The 23,702-nt window shown below is 39.4% G+C and overlaps 1 protein-coding gene across 1 annotated transcript in view; it reads right to left on the bottom strand.

The window, feature by feature from the left end:
- Positions 1 to 2,493: 2,493 nt before the first annotated feature.
- MAPK11 (mitogen-activated protein kinase 11) overlaps positions 2,494 to 23,702 on the bottom strand; it is a 45,569-nt gene continuing 24,360 nt past the window's right edge. The window contains exons 4-12 of the mRNA XM_087722149.1: positions 20,118 to 20,229; positions 17,399 to 17,428; positions 17,248 to 17,295; positions 14,208 to 14,322; positions 13,166 to 13,237; positions 12,364 to 12,443; positions 10,634 to 10,712; positions 9,325 to 9,498; positions 2,494 to 3,369 (exon numbers count right to left, since the gene is read on the bottom strand). Of these exons, the coding sequence (XP_087578275.1) occupies positions 3,296 to 3,369; positions 9,325 to 9,498; positions 10,634 to 10,712; positions 12,364 to 12,443; positions 13,166 to 13,237; positions 14,208 to 14,322; positions 17,248 to 17,295; positions 17,399 to 17,428; positions 20,118 to 20,229 (784 nt within the window). The 3' untranslated portion in view covers positions 2,494 to 3,295. The remainder of the gene's footprint in view (positions 3,370 to 9,324; positions 9,499 to 10,633; positions 10,713 to 12,363; positions 12,444 to 13,165; positions 13,238 to 14,207; positions 14,323 to 17,247; positions 17,296 to 17,398; positions 17,429 to 20,117; positions 20,230 to 23,702) is intronic.

The following is a 23,702-nucleotide window of genomic DNA, read 5'->3' as shown; positions in this document are numbered from 1 at the left end:
CTTATGTAAAATCACAAGAATTTAATACTGCTTACCAATGTACCTGCAGATCTGTCAGCCTAACAAGGAAGACCACACTAAGAAACCAAAGACATATGTAGGTCAGAACTATTTTTAGTACAATAGCTATATTAACAGAATCTAGTAAGTCCAAGTGTCCTTTCCCCTCCATTTTATCTTCATGTAAAATATAGAGGATTTGTCTGATATGTTTTCTCAATTTAGTTTTTTGACCCATGGTTCAAGCTTCTTTTATCTTATTGTTATCTTATTGCAGCTCTTCTTCCTCCACTTCCAGGCCATTCCCTAAGTCCTCTATAAGATCAGTCTAAAAGTTCCAGGGTAAGCCCAACTTTAGGCAGAGTAAGACACTTTAGGCAGAAGATAGTGGAGTATCCTAAAAAATGAATGAAATGTTTGGGGAACAATGCAATACATGCCTTGTGACTTACTTGCTCCTTACATCCCAGAGCCTAGCATTGCAAACAGCTTTCCATGATTCCTAAACAAAAGTAAACATGTGCCAGTTTATAATGCATCAAGAGGACTAGTGTTTTGATGAGATATGATGCCTTCTTATGTTTTTATTTGAAATTGAAAATGATCAAGTTGCCTAAATAATGCTTTTGGCATGCTTTCCCCCAATGTTTGGGTGTATAGCCATGTAATTTAATTGTAGAAATCTACCCTGCGCATTCCCAGAAAATAATTTTAGCATCTCAGATGAGATTGGTAAACTCCAGAAGAGAGCTCTTGCCCTATGTAAAATTGGGAACTCACTAACAGAGTACAATTGAATTTAGATTTATTTATGAGTCTAGATAGACATCTTAATATAGCAGTTAGGGCGTATTTAGAAAGAGGACAAATTGTGCCCCTAGCAGTATTCTGCTGAAAATAAGGGAATCCTATACACAGATGTGTCCTCTTTTGTTGGTCAGGTAAGGAAGAGAGTTTCCAGCACAAAAAGGTTTCTGGCACCAGCCTAGATTACTGCTGCACTCCTCCTTCTCCATCATGCCGTTGGTTTTGTTGTCATGAACTAGTTAACTTTGCTGACCAGCACATGCACTGGTCAATGATCCTGCAATTATTGCCTTTTGGCATTTCTTCTGGAGTTGCAAGGGAGTTAGCTTCCTTTTGGTGAAACCTTTCTCCTCATACTTTACTTTGTCGTCATTGTATGTATATACACAGTTTACACATACAACGAAATTCATCATGTCATCTTAAATCTCCTCTTCCCTGTTGGACTCCAGGAAATCTCTAGTAGAGGTGTTGCTTTGCTTCCCCCCAATAATTACAGCTGTGATTTGTGAAGAGACAGTCAGCCAGGTAAAGAAGACAGATGGGAGAAGCCGAAGGATGGCTTATTGCACACAATACAATGATCAGAATGGCAGCATCAAGCCGACTTGGATTTCAGGAAAGCTCCTCATTTTCATTATTACTATTAGGGTATTACTAGAGTATTGTAAACAGAATCTTGAAATCCTGTCAAAGTAATTCTCCTGAACAACTTAAACCTAGTGCAATTAAGGTGGAGTTCATATGTTTTTCGTGCTGCTTCTTCCCTGGACCCAAGAAATCTCTTCTGTAAGAGTTCATTTCCTATCTGAACAATCCTGGTGCCTCTTCTGGCTGGCTGGACTCTCCATATGAGGCAACTGTAATCTTAAGACGGGGAAGGTCTACCAGAACATTTTAATGCCATGAAATCACACCCCCAAATTATTAATAAATTTCAAGCACCTTGTTACAATGGTTTTAATGTTCTAGTTTTTTTTTTAAAAAAATGTAAAGCTTAATGCAAAATATCAAAAAGACCAAAGTTAGTGCCTGTTAAATGCTTTACAAAGTATTATTATTCTATGACTAGTATTTGATAATTTATTTTTGCCTATAATTTTATTCAAGAGTAGGTTTTATCATTGTTTTGTTTATATCAAAGCAATAGTGGCCTACATTACTTTAAGCTTGCAAAACAAAACATTGGGATAGGGAGATAGGAATTAATTGTTTATTGCTATTCCCTTTAGGATAATCAGTGCACATTCTTTTCATCAAAAATCTGGATTTCAATTTTTCCTGTAATCTGTTCAATGGGGATCTCCAGGAAGCTATTCTTAGCCATCAGATATTTAGTCTTATTTTCACAGACAAAGCAAGAGAGCTGAGGAAGATCTTAACATCCAGGTATTCCCTCAAGAAATCCCAATCTTATAAAATGAGGGTGAATGGAGGAAGCAAATTAAAGATTCATTTGGATCCCAGTTCACAAGTTATTCGCAGGAGACACCATTTTTTTAATGGCCATAGTCCTGCAATTTCGATGTAATCATGCTTTGCTAGCTAATATCATGTGCTAGATTGCCCACTAGTGTACTCAGCATATTTCCATGAAGAAACTTTTCTCCAGAAACTCTCTCTTCTCTCAGTCCATTCATAGTATTCCATATTCACTAGATTAAAATGCAACTTCCAGACAAAAGCTATAGGAATTTAGAAAAGGAAACAGTTTATTGACAAGAAGATGGAAAGAGAGGCACTGCAAAATTACAGGAAAAATTGTGTTAGCAAAGAGTTACCTTCAAAAGAGCTCAAGCATAACTCTATTCCTCCAGACCTCATGCTGTGGATCTCTGTACTGTAGTGCAAAATTCCCAATAAAACTTGTGTCCTGCACTTTTCTACAACTACAGGAGAAACAATGACAAACTAATACTATCAGGAAACAATAAATTTGACTGATTTGTAATTGTTGCTCACTCATGTTCTTGAAACTGCTACAGGTAAAACTACAAGTATATTTTACTGTATGTCTAATTTACAACACTGGCTCCTTTTCCTAATGGCACTAACTATAAATTAAAAAGAAAAACATTCTAATGCTTAAAAATAACAAAATTGCTTCTATGGATTTCTATTTGTCTTCACATACATTCATGCGTTAACTATACAATTTGAGAAAATAATCTCTTTTTTTAAAAAAAACAACCACAATTTTTGGCATCACACTGGGAACATGCAGAGAAGAAAAAATTTAAAAAGACAAACTTCAGTGCATCATTTTTCAGAATGAAGCAGTACTTAATGTTCTGCAATTATTACATTCGTAGTACAAGACAATTCCCTTCCCAATGTATGTTTCTTCAGACGGTTTTGCTTGCATTGTTGTAGCTTTTCCAAGATCTTTGGATTGTAAAATCTATGCTTGTCATATAGGAAATTGAATTGCAGTGCTAGATGTTTTATAGTCTTCAGGGTAAAGCATAGCAAAAAGAGGAGTCTGGATTTATTGTTCAATTTCAAGGCTATCCATCTTCAAGTCAGGTGGTTTAAAGCTGATCACTTCTTCATATGTTAGTTCTTAAAAAAAGAGCAAAGGTAAGAGAGAAAATGTGAAATATTTTAATATGAAATATTAGCAGTTAAAAAGCTATAGGACGTGAACAAAATCCACAAACGTGAAAAGATCTTATGAGAAATGCTTACTTCTTGCTATAGTACGAACATTTTGTTTGGCTTAATTTACTTATTGTTACAGCCTCAGATTTATTATTTTCTATATAGATTCTTCTTATTACCATACTGTCATATAGGTTTATGAACACACTGTGGTTTTCACATAAAATTACTTCAAGGAGTAGAAATACATGAAAACTGCAGGAAATATTTTGTAGGACTGCAACTTGGAAGTTAGGGAAAGGATGTTAGGTTGGTGTCTGGCCTCCTCTTCATGTAATTGTCCAACCAAGAATGTTTTGGTGATGATGCATATGGATCCCAAATACCATTTTTGAATAGCTAGAAAAACTTCCATTATTGAGAATTTCATTCTATATGAAATTCTGATCTGGAATTAATCTCTCCAAGCCAGGTTTGTCTGGACTGGAGGATATGTAATAATTAGTGAACCTTTTAAAATAAGGTTTCTATCTTGCTTTTCAAAAGCATTATTTGATAGTCTGCTGATTATGAGGGGTGCTGCAAATGGGAGGCTGGGTTAATGTGGGGCACATCAGGGTTGTGTTTGACCTTGGAGGCCAGAGTGGGCATGGTCAGGGCCAGAGGTGGGTTCCTGCCAGTTCTAATCTCTTCTATAGAAGTGGTTCCACAAATCTACAGTGCCGTTTAGAACCGGTTCCAGCTCCCTCCCCCCACCAGTCTGCACATCATCAAGATGAAGAGCGAGAGGAGGAATTCTGAGAGTTGAAGTCCACAAGCCTTAAAGCTGTTAAGTTTGAACACCCCTGGGTTTTTTTTCTAAAAGGTTAGGGGTGCAAGGGTCTTGTAACTTGACAGCTTTAAGACTTGCATGCTTCAAATGCCAGAGTTTCTGAGCCAACATTTTGGGTGCTAAGCAAAAGCGTTGTTAAGTGAGTTTCACCACATTTTACAAGTGCCCACCCAGTCACATGACTGCCAAGCCACTCCCACTTGGTCACATGGCTGCCAAGCCACTCCCACCCAGTCACATGATCAGCAAAGCTACTCCCACAAAGCAGGCCACACCTACAGGAGAGGTTCTAAAAAAATTTGAAACCCACCACTGGTCAGGGCAGATGTGGCTAGCTCGATATCACTCATGTTGGGGGCGCTTGAGGTGGCCCGAATGCTCTGCCAGCAAAAACGGACTCCCAAGCTCTGTTTTTGGCTCCGATGGCCTCCTGCAACCCTCTGCCAGTGAAAATGGAGCTCAGGAGAGTTGCACGTGGCCCTCGTGAGCTCCGTTTTCACTAGCAGAGGCACTGCAGGTCGGTCCTTCGCTGTTTCCAGGGCAGCTCCGTGGGCCAGATCTAAGCACCCTGCGGGCTGGATCCAGCTCCCAGGCCTTGAGTTTGACACCCCTGATGTAGGAAACTACCCATATGCCATCCATTCCTCTGCATGGGTGTGTTTTCCAGGGTATTAGTCACTAGTAAGGGTAACTCTGGGATAGTAACTCAATTACCATAGAAATCTTGATTTGGGATTGAATATACATATTGAAATTGCCTAGTCAAGGGTGACTTGGAGTCTCACACCTGCCATGACAACCACAAACCTGGTACAACTACACATGTCTAGAAAGACATATACTGGATCCCACCACTGGAAGTTCAAATATCAACAAAACCAAAGACCTTAAGGAGATTTCAGAGTTTCTTTGTCTAGGGCTTTAGTTCAAATAAATAAATGGAATCATAGAGGCTTTTAAAAAATAGTAATAACCCCTTACTTTTTAAAAAACCTGGCTTCTTAGAAGTTGACAAAGAAATAACCCTTAAAATTATTGAAAGATCCACGTGAGACTTTACGGACACTCAATTTTTTAGCATTTGGAATCCTGAAAGCATATGCATTTAATGATGCAGTCAATAAATATACTTAAGATTAATGAAAAAAATTAAACAGTCTAGTATCCATTTATTACCCATATCCACCAATTTTTTAAACAAGAATTTTTCACATAGTTCTAGCATTTTCCGGCATTTTTAAAGGAAGGAAAACGTTACTGGAAAGTATTTCCTGAAGCTTGATACACACCAGAAGTTATGAAACAAAGTAATTTCCTTAATCTATTTATATGTTCTTGCAACAGTTTTGATGAAAACTCAGTGGGGAATTACTGTAGACATAGTGTGCACTAGTAGTTGCCAGTACTACACCATGGCTAAATGGCACATGCTGGTATGAAGAAGGTCAGCAGGGGAACTCCTTTATATATTTATTTTATGTATTTATTTCAACAGCAAATCAAGAGAATGTAGGTTAAAGCTAGTGCACTATATCTTGGCAGTGTGCATCCAATCAGAATAGTGCTGGGAGGGACCTTCAAGATCTTCTAGTCCAACCCTCTGCTCAAGCAGGAGACCCTATGCCATTTCAGATAGGTGGCTGTTCAGTCTTTTCTTAAAAACCTTCAGTGATGAAGCATCTACAACTTCTGATGGCAAGCTATTCTACTGGTTAATTGTTCTCATTGTTAGGAAATTTCTCCTTAATTCTAGGTTGCTTCTCTCCTTGATTGGTTTCCATCCGCTGTTTCTTATTCTGCCCTCTGTACTTTAAAAATAAATTGACCCCATCTTCTTTGTGGCAACCTCACAGATACTGGAATACTGCTATCATGTCCCCCCCTAGGCCTTCTTTTCATTAGACTAGCCAAACCCAAATCCTGCAACTGTTCTCCATGTTTTTGTTTCCAGGCCTTTAATCATCTTAGTTGCTCTTCTTTGCACTTTTCCCAAAGTCTCAACATCTTTTTTGTGATATGGTGACCAAAACCTGGATGCAGTATTCCAGTTGTGGCCTTACTAAGACATTATAAAGCAGTATTAATACTTCATTTGATTTGGATTCTATGCCTCTGTTCATACAAACAAAGATTATATTAGCTTTTTTTGGCTGCTGCCGCACACTTCTGGCTCATATTTAAGTGATCGTCCACTAGGATTCCAAGGTCCCTCTCATAGTTACTGTTTTTGAGCCAGGTTTCACCTAATCTATACTTGCACCTTTGGTTTTTCCTGCCTAAGTGTAAAACCTTGCTTTTCACCAGATTAAATTTCATTTTGTTGGCTAGGGCCCATTGTTTAAGTCTGTCAAGATATTTTTGGATCCTGAGTTTGTCTTCTGGGGTATTGGCTATTCCTGCCAGCTTAGTGTCATCTGCAAATTTGATAAATTCCCCTGCTATTCCCTTATCTAAATCATTTATGAAGATATTGAAGAGTACTGGGCCTAAAATGGAACCTTGTGATACCCCACTGCTTACTTCCCTCCATATAGATATAGTACCATTAAGGACGACTCATTGAGTATGGTTTGTCAGCCAGTTACAAATCCATTTGATGATGATGCTGTCTATCCCAAATTTTTCTAGCTTACCAAGATGTAGGTTGTGGTCTACTTTGTCAAATGCCTTGCTAAAGTCTAAGTATACTATGTCCACAGAATTTTGCTGGTCTGCTAATTTATTCAGTTTCTCAAATAATGAAATAGAATTGATTTGGCATGATCTTTGTTTGTTTCTAAATGTTCGCAGCTCTGTTTATTATTTTTTCCATTATCTTGCCAGGTATTAATGTTAAGCTCATTGATCTGTAGTTTCCTGGGTCTGTTTTTCCCCCTTTTTTGAAGATGGGAACCATGTCAGCTCTTTTCCAATCTTGATGTAATTCTCTGATGTTCCAAGATTTTTATAAGGAGATAACATCTGCCAGCTCCTTTAGAACTCTGGGGTGTAATCCATCAGGTCCGGGTGATTTATATTCATCAAGATCAGATAGATCCAAACATTTTCTTGCTTATTTTAATTTTCTAGTCTGTCTTTTACAGTTGTTTTTGGTAGGTTGAGCTATAGTTTCTTTTTTGCGAAGACTGATGCAAAGAATGAGCTAAGCAGTTCTGCTTTATCTCTGCTGCCTGTTACTTCCTTGCCATCTTCTCTCTTTAGTGGACCAACGGTTTCCTTGACTTTTTTGTTATTTATATGTTGAAAGAATTTTTAAAAAAAATTATCGTTGACTTCTGTTGCAAGTCTTAGTTCATTCGAAGACTTTGCTTTCCTGACTTCATCTTTGCAGTTTCAGGCTATCTGCTAATACTGTGCCTTAGTTATGTGTCACTTTTCCATTTTTTGTCCATTTTTTATCCACATGAATACTAGATGACACCAAGACATACATAGAACTACCAGATAATAGGCTGTCATCAAGTTCTGTCTCAGTCACTTAGGAAGACACACAACCTGCTCTCTGCCCCGAGATACTGTCCCAACCTAGCCACGACCGACACCAGCTTTGCTAACACAAGGGCTGGAGGGGTGGGAATGGGATCCAGGAGGGGATGACTGAAAGGGGGACGGGCTGGCAGCACCCAGCCATGGCTTTAAAACTTGTGTGGGGGACTTTCACCACCCAGAGGAGGACCCCCCTCCCCTTTCTTCTACTCTCCCAACCACAGTCGGCCAGAGAGAGACAGAAAGGGGGGGGGTAGTTAGAGAGGAGGAGGGAGGGAAACATAGAGATACAGAGAGGGGAGGAGATAGAAGGGGAGAGAGAGACAGAGAGACACAGGGAGAGAGGGGGAAGAGAGAGATGGACAGAGGTAAAGAGAAAGAGAGAGATACAAGAGAAGGGGAAGAGAGAGTCAGAGAAAGGGAGCAAGGGAGGGAGAGAGAGATGAAGAAAGAGAAGGTGGGGGGGGGGGAGAGAGAGATAGGTTCCGGTTCTTTGCCCTAATGACTGGCTGGGTAGGCATGGCTGGGGTGGTGGTGGTCATGGGATTGGGCGGGACTGAGTGACGTTGAGGTGGCCATGCCCACTCAGGTTTTGTGGCTACCAGTGTTTTCTTTTCTGTGGGAAATGGGTCCAAATATCTCTTTGAGTGTTTAAGGTTGCAGACTCCTGTCCTAGCAGTATTTGCAACCCTGCACTGAAAATTTCTTTTAACCTCAAATATGTTAACATCCAAATTATATCTTAAAATTATATATATGAAAGACAGTCTGGTAAAGTTATAAAGTTCATTTGGTGATTTTTCAGCCTAGGGGATTCTTATTATGGGGATAACCAGAAGGATGGAGAACTATGTACATTTTTCTGAGCTTCTGCACAAAAATCTAATTAAGCCATTCATAAAAAGTATGTGATGGATATCTGATTGTAAAGTAAGAGCAAGAAAAAGGGAATATGGGACAATTTAATCTTTTGCTGATACTCGAGTCTGCTACTTAGGCTGTATGACTCAGTTTCCGTCAATTTATCTTTGTGATACTTACTCCCCCCCCCCCGCAAGTATAAGACGCAGCAAGAGGAAAAATTTTTAAAAAGTATTTGCACTCTGTAAACCTCCCAAAAATGGCCCATTTTTCGCAAAAGCGGGCTCGTTTTTTTTAAAAGGGCATGAATAGGCCTTAGGAGGCTTGTAGAGTGTTCCGGGGGGGGGGAGGGGGCAAAAATAAGCAAAAAATGGCCCATTTTTTGCAAAAACGGGCCTGTTTTTTGTCAAAAAAAGGGCACGGATAGCCTTTAGGAAGCTTGTAGAGTGCTGCTGGGGGATGAGGGGGGGGAAAGCCATTTTTCACTCATTTCTGCCCTCCCCAGCCCCCAGCAGCTCTCTGAAAGCTTTCTAAAAGCTATGCACAGCCATTGTGGTGAAGGGGGCAGAGTTTCAGGAGGCCAAGAATGCTGTATTCAATGTATAAGATGCACCCAGATTTTCAGCCTCTTTTCTGAGAGAAAAAGGTATGTCTTATACTCTGAAAAATATGGTAATAATGCTTAATATGTTTTAAGCCTTCATAAGATTCACGTCCCAAAGAAAATACTTTCTTACCTTTCCATTCATCTATAACTCTTTCTTTATTTTCTATTGATTCATCATACACCTCTGCCTCTGGTTCATCCTCAGGATCATGATACTGAGCAAAATAAGAATGTGCAAGTGCTTCCAAGGCCGTTATTCTTTTGTCACTGTCCAGGATGAGCATCTTCTCAAGAAGATCCACAGCTAGAGATCAAAGATTGAACTAATATAAAGCATCTGATCAATTTTAAATTAGCTAATAAGAAAGTCTAGGTATTTTCACTTCCACTGCCAAAGTCTCCAACCTAATCTCAGGCAGCAATGCAAATTAATACAAATTATGTGTAACAATTTATTTCCAGTATAAAAGAACATATGTGGTTTAGGGATGAACCGTGGATCCTTGGCGCTCTCTGTCTGCTGTTTGCTTGCTTTGCTTATTTGCCTGCAGATATTTCATTATCTATGTCAGTGTTTTTCAACCTTTTTTGTGCAAAGGCACACTTTTATCATGAAAAAAATCACGAGGCACACCACCATTAGAAAATGTTAAAAAAAATTAACTCTGTGCCTATATTGACTATATATAAAGTAATTCTCTTGAATAGGAATCAAATAAACAAAAAGAAATTATTTTATAATTGTTCATATTTCTGTTTACTAACCCTAACCCTAACCCTAAACACGGGGCTGCAGGGACTTAATAGAGGCATCCCTGTGTCCCGAAAGCAACTTTCGGGACACAGAGATGTCCCGAGGCAAAAACACCCAGAGGGTGTTTTTCCCATGGCACACCTTACACTATGTCACGGCACACTAGTGTGCCGCGGCACAGTGGTTGAAAAACACTGATCTATGTAACCTAGTGTTTATTTTGTGAAAGGACAACCCTTGAGTACCTGTTTTGTGATACATCCACAATATGCTCTAGAAATTCAAAAAGTACCTACATTTCAAAATATTTAGGAACCTTGACATATAGGATTCATTAACTACTTACATAATAATAACTTGCAGATTACTACCATATTTTTACTCCTATGCCTTCCTATCTATCTATATATTATTTCTTTTTTCTCAAAGATATCCCAGGCATCCTATTCCACATCACAGAATATTTATATTAAAAGTAATCAATATAATGAAAAAGAAATAATGCTTGGTTTATAAATGAAATGGTCTAAACGAGTAATTAATTTGGAGTACGTCTGTGCCCAATGCAATTTTTATAACCACTCTCAGTATTAAACGGAAGATATTTGGAAATTTGCAGTAATGATTCCTTTTCTATTCAAAGTGACTATTCCTCCAAGAATAGTAGTGAACATTAAATATTTACCTAATGGGTTTGCTCCACGAAATACTACTTTCAGATCCTGTTGAGGCATATATGGTAGTGATTCTATATATTTTCTGGCCTGCAAACGTGAAATTTCATAAACATGCATAAATTAAAAGTCTGAGATTAAATGGTTCACCCTTGAAAATATGACTTGTGACTGCACTCAATTACAATCAAATGCCCCCAAATATTTATAAAATGTACAAATTATAAAGTAGAATGAGAAACGGGAGATGAAAGTATTTTTCATCCTTTTTTAATTTATTTTGCTGCTCAATGTAGATTTTAATTAGACAGAATAAAATTCCTGAGCTTTCTAATCTCCTTAATTATATGCACATCTATAAAAAAAAAAAGAGCAAGGACAGATATGATTAGAGAAAAGATGCCATAATTTTCTACTCCAATAAGACCCACACGAGCTGCACATTGTAACTATCATAAGGACCCCCAGTATAAATGTCAAAGGAGACTTTGCAGGACTAAAAAGATCAAAATGCCATTCTTTCTATCGTGCAAAAAACTAGAGAGGAGATTTTTGGGGAAGCAACGTGTTAGGAAATGTTTGGCAGAATTCTGATGGAAAGAGATGTGATAATAAGCAAAGTATAAGAAGTTCACTGTATCCTTATATTAGGCAACCAGTCTGCTCTTCAGCAGATATCTTCCAGCAAGTTAGAAGTCAAAGTAGGCCAACAAAAAGCCTCTTGTTTCTATATAAGCAAATAGATTAGATTTCTATGCAAGTGAAACAATGAATGTAAATAGTGAGATGCTTTGGTCTGCCAGGAGACATTCTTTCCAACCTGAAAATCACCATATTTTGCTATAAATATGTGGTGAGATGTAGTCATCTCACACTAAAAGGAGATGACCACAAGAAATATAGCAAGTAACCTTTGCCAACAAACATTTACCTTTAAATATGTTTCAAATTTATATATTTCAAGTAAACAGAGATACATATAATCAACAAAAACATTGCATTGGCATCCTTCAGTCTCAAAAGGCTGGAAAAAGGCCAAAGCTGGAGTGTCCTTTCCAGCGCAAGGCCTGAGTAGATTAATATGGAGGATAGATTGTTACCCAAGCAGCAGATTCTCCCTCTCCACGTTGCTGAAATAGTGCAATGGAATGGCAGAGCCAATACAATTGGTTTCAGATGCATCGCAGGTTACCAGAATGTGGTTGCACACAAAAACAAGATCCATATAATACGATGAACATTTTTTTAAAAAAACAATAGAGACTTCCTGTAGAAATGACATCTTTCTAAAAAATGGCACTGCCCTCAGGGCGTTTCTCTAGAAATATTTGCTTCAGCAATTGGTTACTTATGTTAATTAGAAATCAAATGTTTTTATTGGTTGTTTGATACTCAGAAACCCACAATGTGGTTAGAAATGACATCTTTCTAAAAAATGGCACTGCCCTCAGGGCGTTTCTCTAGAAATATTTGCTTCAGCAATTGGTTACTTATGTTAATTAGAAATCAAATGTTTTTATTGGTTGTTTGATACTCAGAAACCCACAATGTGGTTATGTTAAAAACACCAATTCCTTGGAGGTTGCGTTTTTGGAAGAGAAAAAAATAAGATCACTCATATTTGACAATCAACTTGATAAAAATATGCAACTGAAAAGAACATTGTCAGGAAATGAGTGTCAGTCATGTAACAGATTAAATTAAAACAATAATTATGATGCTATTAATAAATCATACTTACATGTTCTGATGATATTTTCTTGAGAAGTTCAGAACTAGGTGTACCAACTACTTCCATTATTCGTTTCAACTGGTCAATATCTGTAACAGTTTAAGAAAACTACGAGAAAGATAGTAAAGATAGTAAAGGAGTTATAGGCACATATAAACTGCCACACACGCACACATAGTTCTTTTGTTCTTCTATCTAAAATAGAAAGGATAATAAAAAGATGATGGACACTTCTATTAACAAATTGGCCAGGCTGTGGAATCAGCATTATCTTGTATCACCAGTCTCCAAAATCCCTGTAGCCTAGAAATTGGGGTGGGAAGTGTGAAAATTACCAGGTCTTGTTATTTAAAAACTATTACATCCTATCATAAACTATTTTCCCAGTTCCTTCATTTGCTTCAAGGGCAGCTTCCTATAAGAGCCACCATTAGCAGCTGCCTTTCAGGTTTACCAAACAAATTATGAATCTCTCAGCAGCCTTGGCCTTCAACATCAACTCACAAACTACTGGCTGTTGTAAGCTTTGCTTGTTTGCTTGTCATTAGCTAAATGAGACCTACAAGAACAAAATTTAGTCAGCTTACTGCAGCTTAAGGACACATTATGTTCTGAGCCTTTATGGCTATTACCAGTTGTGAAAAACATTCACTTTAGCGATTTGCTACGTGTTTGCTATAGCAATTTTGCTTAATGTCTAATATTGCCTTAAAAGCTTTAAGTGCAAAGCAAGATTTGCAATCTGTTACCATGTGCATGTGTGCATGGGTTGGGTTGGGGAGTGGGGGGGGGGTTGTAAGAAGAAGGATACAGTCATTTCCTGGAAAAAGAGCCTTCCCTTTCAGCAGCTCTGCCATGATGCATCCAACTGACCAAATATCAACTGCCAAGACATAAATACACAAATGGAGATTGAGATTTGTTTTATTTATCTGCCGCCCTATTCCCAGGGGGACTCAGGGCGGCGAACAACTCAAGGGGGAAAGGGAACACAAAAGTACAATACAAGCATTTAAAATAGCCAACAGCCACACAGCCACACAGGTCGAGAGGGGAAGGGAACTCATCAACCCCAGGCCTGCCGACACAGCCAGGTTTTAACGGCTTTTCGGAAGGCCTAGAGAGAGGTGAGGGTCCGAATCTCTGCGGGGAGTTCGTTCCAAAGGGCCGGAGCTGCCACAGAGAAGGCCCTCCCCCGGGTAGTAGCCAGATGGCATTGGCTGGTAGACGGTACCCGGAGGAGGACAACCCTGTGTGATCTAATGGGTCTTTGGGAGGTAATTGGCAGCAGGCAGTCTCTCAAGTACCCAGGTCCAATACCATGAAGGGCTTTATAAGTGACAACTAGCACCTTGAAGCGTATCCGGAGACCGATCGGTAACCAGTGTAACAAATCAAGAGACAATGTACAATCCAAGACCCTCTCCCTCTCTCCTTCCCTCTGTGTGTGTATGTACATGTACACACACACACACACACACACACACACACACACACACACACACAGAGTATAGGGGTGTAAAACTCGATTTCATTGAGGGCCACATCAGGATTGTGTTTGACCTCAGGGGGCTGGGGTGGGCATGGCCAACTTGACATCACTCATGTCGAGGGGCACCTGTGGTGGCCCGAGTGCTCTTCCAGTGAAAACAAGCTTCATTTTTGGCCAGCACCCCTCTGCCAGCAAAAACAGCCCTCGGGGGGGTCCTGTGCGCCTCCCAGGCTCTGTTTTCACTGGCAGAGGCACCGTGAGTCGGTCCTTCACTGTTTCCAGGGTGGTCCTGCGGGCCAAATCTAAGCAGTTTGACACCCCTGCCACTGTACATATCAATAAGAAAGACTATTTACTTTACCTGTCTGATTATAATGCATCCAGTTTAACATGATTTCTGGAGCTCTGTACCATCGGGTTGCCACATAGCCTGTCATTTCATCGTCAGTTTGCCGGGCTAAGCCAAAGTCTAAAATCTACAGAATAATGAATAAAGTTTCCTGTCATTTTAGTTATATTAAATGTTCCCACGGCTTTTTAGTCTGATTATCGTAACTCATTAAAAACTACATCGACAAGACAACCAAACCAGGGGGCCAATTCGGTACAGTGGCTAGGTATTAGATTAGAAACCAAGAGACCATGAGTTCCAGTCTTCCCATAGGTATGAAGGCCAACTGGGTGACTCTTTTCCAGTCACTCTTCCTCAGCCCAACCCACAAATTCATAGGTTTGTTATTGTTGGGGAAACTAGTTGCTGCTTTTGTACACTCCTCGACTTATACAAAACAAAGAGAGGATGTAATTATAATTGTCATCATCTCATGATTCAAATCCAGGGAAATTGGAAAAAAAACAATAGTTGTTCTAACTAACAAAGCCCTTTTGCCTTTAAATTACATGACAGATTATATGGCAATTTTCTGCTCTACACAATGCCTTGAGATTGAGCACAACAAATTGAGGGGTGGTTTGAAGAAAAATGACATGTAATTCTGTTGAACCATAATGCAATGGGTTATCTCAGCTTATTCCAATCATCTCCTCACTATCTCTTTCTTAAAGCCAGCACAGACCCAAATATAAAACTAGCAGAAAGACCTGAATTTTGACAGTGCCACATGCTAAAGAGCGTACAGTGGAGGACAATATTGTTGAGATTGATTTCAGTGGAATGGTACTATTATCTTAAATATCTGGCTAAAACACCAGCATTTTAATCCACTGTACACTTCAAATCATAGAGAGGCTGGATTTTTAAGATAGTACCTTGATGCTAAAATCTAAATACTTGGCTGATTTATATCCTTGAAGAAAGACCTTTATGCCCACCAATACTAGGCTGCATAGCTTAGCACAGGGTTGAGGAGCCTGTGGCCCTTGGGCATTGTTCAACTCAGTAGATCTAATTCAACATGCCCACAAGCAGGGATGATAGAAGTGATAGGCCACCATTTCAGTCCTTATCTGAAGACATAATTCTTTATAAGTCAATTCAATGGATCTGCCTATTAATCACATAGGTCAATGATGGTGAACCTTTTATCCATCAAGTGCCCAAACTGCACGTGCATGCATGCCCAAACTGAAAAGTGTGTGAATGCGCACATGCACAGCAGAGACCCAAAGACAAGCTGGCTGGTGGGAGGTGGATCATCCCAATACCAGCAGTGCGGCAAGAGATCTTTTTCTTTCGTGAGCTTGTTTCGTCATTTGCAGGGAAACAGAAACTCACAAAAGAAATGCCACAGAGGTGACGGCGCGCATGCCAGCACAGAGGGCTCTGCGTGCCACCTCTGGCATGCGTGCCATAAGTTCACCATCACAGACATAGGTGAACTTACACATACAACAGGGGTTCCAATTTCTAGAAATGGGAAAGTAATATAACTAGGGCTTCCAATCATCTGACCATGGGATGGGAGAATTATTTTCTACTACAAAAGAACATGTTGAGTTTGGGTGGAAGGGATAACTGCAATCTAAAGATATATGGACTTTATTCCAGACAATCCAATTAGGGATTAACAATATCTAATCATGCAAATATTGGCATGAAACTTTATACAGGATCAGCATGCTTTCAACTTCACCATATTCAAATATATACTTTACATTTATAAGACAGGACAATAATTTTTAAATGAATTAATACCCAAAGATAAAATAAGACTGTGATTATATATATATTTTAGGAATATATCCTTTCTTTTGTAATCTATGACTGCTCTAGAGCTCTGTAGCAATTATGAACAAATGACAGCTAACTAGGACCAGCCAGCATGATGCCTGGGGAATTCTGGGAATTGAAGTTCACTCATCCTAAAGTTGACAAGGTTGAGAAACACTGAACTAAGATGATGATGATGATGTAGTAGTAGTAGTAGTAGTAGTAAACTGTTGTAATGATGCCAATTGTTTCCCTCCTCTTTTCCATCAAAATCAGAATAACATTATTTTAAGCTATTTGGCTTTTTCTATATTCTCCTTCACTTAATTATCAGGATCATTTTCTCTTGGACAGGGAATTATTTTTTGAAAATGTAACTGGTAAGTAACAGGGGAATTATTTTATGGCAACATTTTCTGGTGCGCAGATTCCATTCTGGGTCAAGTGGAACTTCTTGTTGTGCAGATTGTGTCTTTTGCCACATTTTCACATTCCATGAAACAGTATGCAAATGATGAATAATTTTAACTGCTCTGTATAATTGTATAATTACTTATATTCTTATCAATGCTCATATTTATCTTTGGAGAAAACATTATTGTGCATTACTATTAAATTTGTGTACAAACATTATTAAGTGACATGTCCTAAGACTGAATTTCGTATCTTGGTATAAACATTCAGAAAAAAAAACAATAGTAATTTTGTCATCTGTTCAGTAGATTCCTATTTGTTGCTAATATATATATCAGTTTAATCTTCCTTTCCAAATGTTAGGCTTTCATTCCAGCATATGGAATTCTTTCATTTATACTTGCAAGGCTTAGTGTGCAACTATGAGCAGTTACTTTAGATGCAATTACTGTCATGAATGAAGATCCAAAACTTCCACAGAAGCCTTTTTAATAATCAAGAAGATTCCTATCATTTTTAAATTAAATAATTCTATGAATATCACACATTCTGTAAATGTTATTTAGCTTAAGGAATAATGGACAATTATTTGCTTGCACATCTTGTTCCTTGCCCTCTCCATCTCTTTACCATAATTTAAAATTTTATTGTTACTGTATGTTTGTATAGTTTTACTGCTTTGAACAGTGTAAGCTTCCCAGAGTTGTCTTGTGACCAGATTGGCAGCAAATTTAGATAGATGAGATGGGGGGAGGGGGAGGGGGAGAGAGAGGGAGGGAGGGAGAGGGGGGAATAATCAAAATAGCATGAATCCTACCCTTAATTCACAGTCTTCATTTACAGCTAAGTTACTGGGCTTCAGGTCCTGAATCAGAATGAAAAGACTATTAAAACAGGGTTAAATTTAAGACGATGAAACTAGTCAGTGCAGAAGTGTACGAAGCATCCTAACAGTGATTGAAACTTACCCGGTGAATGATTCCAGCAGAATGAATGTACTGCAACATGAAGAGAAAACAAGTAAAGTCAAAATCAGAAATCAGATACAGTTGAATGAACATGATTATCAGAAACCATTTGCTTTGACTCATATTTTTCTACAAAGTAAAGTTTTAGTGACGCTGCATTTATTTCCACATTACAAACCCACAGGGATGAATCATACAAGGACTTTGATTACATTTTAATGGCATTTTAGAGTGCAAACACCACCGCTCTTTGCAACCCAATCTAGGGGCCTTGAGAATAAATATTGCCAGTTAGAAAACTATCTCTTCTTGGAAAACAGTTATCGGAGAAAGAAAAAGAGAATACAGTTTAACACAAAAGATCCTAAATTCTTGGCTGACAGGCTTGTTTTAATTCCTACTCCAAAATGCATGGAACTTCAAAGTCTTAAAAACTCTGCTACATATAAACCTGCATATTCTGTCTCTTGTAAAAAATATCTTTTTCTAGAAAGCAAGAATACTATAGCATCACCATGGGACTGGATATTATGTATGTGGATATTTGTGGGTATACATACAGAGGATATATATGGATTTCCCAGGCATTTCAGAAAAGCAAAATCATTTTGTTCTCAATTTGCTGGGGTCCTGCAAAAGCACCCCCTTTGTTCACATATTACAAATTGGTCTTCATGCTTATTGCAGGGGACTGGATTAGATTACATTTTGGGTCCTTTTCAAATACTCAGTTCTATGATTCTTAGTTTTGTTGGAAAGCCATAGCTAACCTCCAACTATCAGATTCAAAAAGATTTGATGTCTAAACATCAGAGTATTAATACTCTTTAATCAATACTGTGCAACAGAAATGCCATTGTACCATAATAGTATAATGTATGAGGTATGTTTAACAACAATGTAATACAGAAAGGGAAAATCGATTGATTTCCAGGTCAAAACATGATTCAATACATAACCACATACAATAGTACCTTCTCCATCATGGTGCCTGCCATATGAAACAACTTCACATGATTCAAAATACAGAATTGTAATGCTGGTAAGAACACAGAGAAATCTCAATCTCAATCTCTCTGTCTCCATAATCTCTCTCTCCCTCCTTTCTTCCTTCTCTCCCGCCCTCTCCTTCTCTCCCTTCTATCTATAACTTATTTAGAAACTGTACAGAGTTGCTCTGTGAGGGAGACAGGAGATATGGATAGTCCTGTCTCCAGGAATGTAGTGAAGACTTGGGTTTTCTGAAGGCACTGGGGCCAGGATGTTGATGGAGCTGGCATAGTGGTTGATAGATGAATATGAGTTTTATTGTATTAAATTAGAATTAGAATAACAGAGTTGGAAGGGACCTTGGGGGTCTTCTAGTCCAACCCCCTGCTTAAGCAGGAAACCCTACACCACTTCAGACAAATGGTTATCCAACATCGTCTTAAAAACTTCCAGTGTTGGAGCATTCACAAATGGAAGCAAGCTGTCTCATTGATTAATTGTTCTGACTGTCAGGAAATTTCTCCTCAGTTCTAAGTTGTTTCTCTCCTTGATTAGTTTCCACCCATTGCTTCTTGTTCTACCCTCAGGTGCCTTGGAGAATAGTTTGACTCCCTCTTCTTTGTGGCAACCCCTTAGATATTGGAACACTGCTATTATGTCTCCCCTAGTCCTTATTTTCATTAAACGAGACATAATCAGTTCCTGCAACCGTTCTTCATATGTTTTCGCCTCCAGTTCCCTAATGGTCTTTTTATTTTTTATCATTGCATTTTTAGTCTGTTTGCTCCCCAGAATTCCTTCTGGTAGATGGACAGTTATGTAAGTTTGTTTAATTAATTAATTAATTAATTGATAAAGTAGTGTTGAAATGGCAGGCTTCATATTCAATATCTTTCCAAATTGGAAATCATTAACCCTGAAATCTGCAAGAAGCACTGTAGTGTAATTAATTTCATGTTGTAAATCAAATAAGCAGCATCCCGTGGAATAAAAAGCATACAATAATTGATCCAACAGTTCTTGCTCTAAGGAGGAGGATCTCAAGAAAATAAATGTAACTATTTATTCATTGAGTGTCAGCTTACAAATGGGAGTTAAAATTTACCAACTAAAATATGTATTCTCAATTCCTTTAAAAAATTTTTTAAAAAACCCTCGATTTATGACAATTGAGCTCAAAATTTCTCATGCTAAGTAAGACAGTTTGTTAAGTGAATTTTGTCCCATTTTACAACATTTCTCGCCACAGTTGTTATCACTGAAGTTGTTAAGTTAGAAATATTCTCCCACCAGAGGTGCAGGTAGCTCCTATTCTACAAACATCTTCAAAAATCAGTCAGCAAGTATTTGGTCTTCAGTTTAGTTTCTCTAAAAGACATCTAAAATGTGTAAGATAATTTTAGGATCCAATCTGGGTCGGTGACCGGTACCAGAGGTTTTGATTTCCGAGGTTTCAGCTCATTTTAGAGTCCATCTTCAGGGAACTTCTCTCTAGCGGTCCCAGTGATCGAGCTAGATTGGATCCTGCAGCATTAACATGGGGGCACGTATATATGCCTTCATTCATAAGATTTTGATTGATGATTGTTACTATTTGTATATTAACTTCATTGTCTTGCTTTTGCTTTGAATGTATGGTGTGGTGGACTGCCCAAAATCCTACTGGATTGCGATGGATTACAAATACTTTAAAATAAATAATTAAATGAAATGTCCCCGTGGCTTTTACCTTTAGTCCTCGAAGTAACTGATATATAAGAAACTGTATATGGTCATCTGTCAATTTTTGACACTTCACTATATTATTCAAGTCAGCACCCATTAAATTGGTGACAAGATACCTGCAAATCAAAACCAAGATTATGAAGACATTTACAGTGCAATTTCTTGTCAACTGCAAAGTAATTCTCAGTGAGTTCAGAGTCTTAATAGGTTTTTTTTTTAAATTACAGCCCTAATGGTTTTATAGATTTAATCATTTTTCAACCGTAATTGCTTTTAAAGTTGCTTTGAAAACTTTATTATAACTGTATATATTTCACTGGTACAATTTAAATTTCCAGGCTGTGAATCTTACAAGCATTGGATACAACTAGGGGCTGATTAATGGCCAAATCTGAAATCTTAATTGATAGAGGGAAATTAGGGGTAATTAAACACAACCGTGAAATCAGATTCAATGGTTCACTTCTGACGAAAAGAAGATTTTCCCTTGTGAAAAGGAAATTTCTGGCTGCAGTGCAGATTTTGGTGGAAGTTTAAGCCAATAGTATACAAGAGAAGGACAAAGGAAAGGGATACTATAACCTCCCTCACCCTCTAAGAAACTGCTTCAGGGAGGTTATATTAAAGCAAAGGTTATCTAGAACTCCAATTCCTCTCTAACCTAGTATTCATAATAGTCATCAGATATAATGGGAATTAGATTCCAGAAATATGTATCTGGATAGCCATGAATTTCCCACTGCTCATACAGGGAAATATTGGAAAATAAATGTTAGGTCATCTAGGATAGGGGTCCTCAACACCTAGGCCACAGACCAGTCCTGGTCTGTGACCTGTTAGGAACAGCTGGAGGTGAGCAGCAGTCGAGCAAACAAAACCAAAACCACCATCCCTCCAATCTGAGGAAAAATTGTCCTCCACGAACCCAGCCCTGGTGCCAAAAAGATTGTGGGCCACTGATCTAGGAGAATAAAATGTCAAGATATTGTTGCTGTTGTTGTTAGTCATGAAGTCATGTGTGACCCATCGCGACCCCATGGACTACATTCCTCCAGGCCTTCCTGTCCTCTGCCATCCTCTGGAGTCCATTTAAGCTCACGCCTACTGCTTCAGTGACTCCATCTAGCAACCTCATTCTCTGTCAGCCCATTCTTCTTCTGCCCTCAATCTTTCCCAGCATTAGGCTCTTCTCCAGTGAGTCCTTCCTTCTCATTAGGTGGCCAAAGTATTTGAGTTTCATCTTCAGCATCTGGCCTTCTAAAGAGCAGTCAGGGTCAAGATAGTATTTATTTATTAATCCAGGTAAGGGACAACTAATCAATACTCTAGTTGTATAAAGTACCAGCCTATGAATTCCCAATGATCCTTTCAAGATATATCCCAGCTTTGGCTCAGAGAAGAAAATCATTATAAGATATATATTACTGGAAGTAATTTACTGCTTGCGTTAAGTATGCTCAACAATGGAGATTCTGCTCGGAGACTCTAATGAACATGATGTTTCCATGGAGCTTCTCAATTCATACTTAAGAGTCTTCCACAAATGGCAACTACATGGATCAAACGTCATCATTACACAAGTGTGTTAGGACCGATTGTCCTCAAGCTGCCATTTGGATGTTGTACCAGCTCAGCTACAGCACCTCTTCAAGTAAATATAATTTACAATTTACAGTCTGTACTGGAGTCTACAGGTTTATGATACGAACATTTTCTCATTCATAGGAATTCTTGCCTTACCTGATTCAACATTGAAGGTTATTGGTAGAGTTCACAAGGCACTCTTCAGGCAAGTCCCACATTTTAGTCAATTTCACAATTCCTGTACTATAAAATAAATTGCCTAGGTTGTTTGTTTCCCAATTATGTAACAAACATGAACACCCTAGCTTCTGGGTCAAACAAGCTGTTACTCTTTCTCCACTTCCACCTAACACAGTGGCTCTTCAATTTAATATACACCCATGGCTACCATTCTGGGAAAATCTACTGTGTTTTCCCGAAAATACAATCTGTCCCGAAACTAACACCTTGCCACATTTTTCATGTGGGCAAAAATATAAGCCCACCTCCAAAAATAAACCCCCTGGACAGCCCCCCCCTCCGGCCAGGCAGAGTACCGCTCACCGACCTAGTGGTATCCCGAAGGTGCCAAGCCGCGGGAGCCGGGGAGGGGGGGGGGAGAAAGGTGTTCATGTTGCTTGCAGCCTTTGGGATACTGCTAGATTAGGGAGTGGCGTTCTGCCTGGCCAGAGGGGGGAGTTGCTGGGTGGCTGCTCCCTTGCGAGCAGGCTCCCGAAGAGCCGGGCACAGCCTCAAGGGCGAAGCAACTATGAGGTGACCACACTCACGAGCAACCGCCCGGCAAACCCCCTCTCCAGCCGGGCAGAGTGCCATTCACTGACCTAGGGGATATCCCTAAGGCGCCAAGCAACGTGCCACTCTGTCCACCCACCAGCTTCCGCAGCTTGGCACATTAGGGATATCCCCTAGGTCAGTGCATGGAGCTCTGCCCAGCTGGAGACAGGGATTGCGCAAGTGCCCGTTCCGCCCCCAGCAAGCATGCTTCCCAGCCTCACCATGGTTGTGGGCCAGCTGCTGGACAAAGTGTCTTCCAGACAGAGAGTCTTCCAGCAGCCGGCCCACCATAGAGAGCACTCCTAGAGTGGCCGATGCTGGAAGACTCGTCAGCCGAGTTTTGGAGTTATGCTCGGAGCGTGGTGGCGGCCATGCCCTGGGAGAGCTGCGCAAGGGCATGGTGAGGCTGGAAGGCATGCTTGCTGGGGGCAGAACAGGCGCTCGCGCAACCCCCCTCTCCAGCCGGGTCAGTGAATGGTGCTCTGCCCGGTTAAAGAGAGGGTTTGCCGGGCGGGTGCTTGTGAGCATGGTTACCTCATGGCTGCTTCACCCCTGAGACTGTACCCGGCTCTTCGGAAGCCCGCTCGCAAGGGACCAGGCGCCCAGCAACCCCAAAACAATAAGCCCTCCCTGATAATAAGCCCAAGACCATATTTCGTGGGGCAAAAGAAAATAAGACCCTGTCGTATTTTCGGGGAAAAACGGTATCAGTAAAACTATGGTATCACACTCTTACTTGCTTCAGAGTGACAACTTGCTGATCAGAGAGCTTTTATTTCATACTAATGGCTTACACATTTTCAAAATGGCCAAAAGCATACTTTTTACTGAAAGCACTGATGGTACAAGGACATTTCTTGGTAGCAACAAGAAGAGGGATTATTGTTGTTGTTATTATTAACTTTATTCATTAAACATGAAAGTCAGCCAACTGAACATTAAAAAATGCATTACAAATACCATTGACTGGTGCTAATGGTTGATACGGGTTGCTGCCAGTGTCTTAGGTCTCAACCAAGTACCTTCTTAAAATGTATGATGTTCCGAGTAACAGGGTTTTTTGCAGTTCCTCTGGTGTTATTGCAGGAAGCTGCAATTTCTTGATGTGTTTTGTAAAATTCTTGGACATGGTACCAAGATGACAATGGGTATCACCGTTACATAATGACCAGTGGATTAATTTAGAAACTCAGTCGTGTCTAGCTTTGTAATCAGTTTGTGCAATTTTGCT

The sequence above is a fragment of the Thamnophis sirtalis genome, unplaced genomic scaffold (genome assembly GCF_051295495.1).
Source record: "Thamnophis sirtalis isolate CommonGarterSnake01/CBP01778 unplaced genomic scaffold, rThaSir2_p1.2 scaffold_9, whole genome shotgun sequence".
Taxonomy (NCBI): domain Eukaryota; kingdom Metazoa; phylum Chordata; class Lepidosauria; order Squamata; family Natricidae; genus Thamnophis; species Thamnophis sirtalis.
The sequence above is the reverse complement of the archived record's forward strand: the minus strand, read 5'-3'. Positions and strand labels throughout refer to the sequence as shown.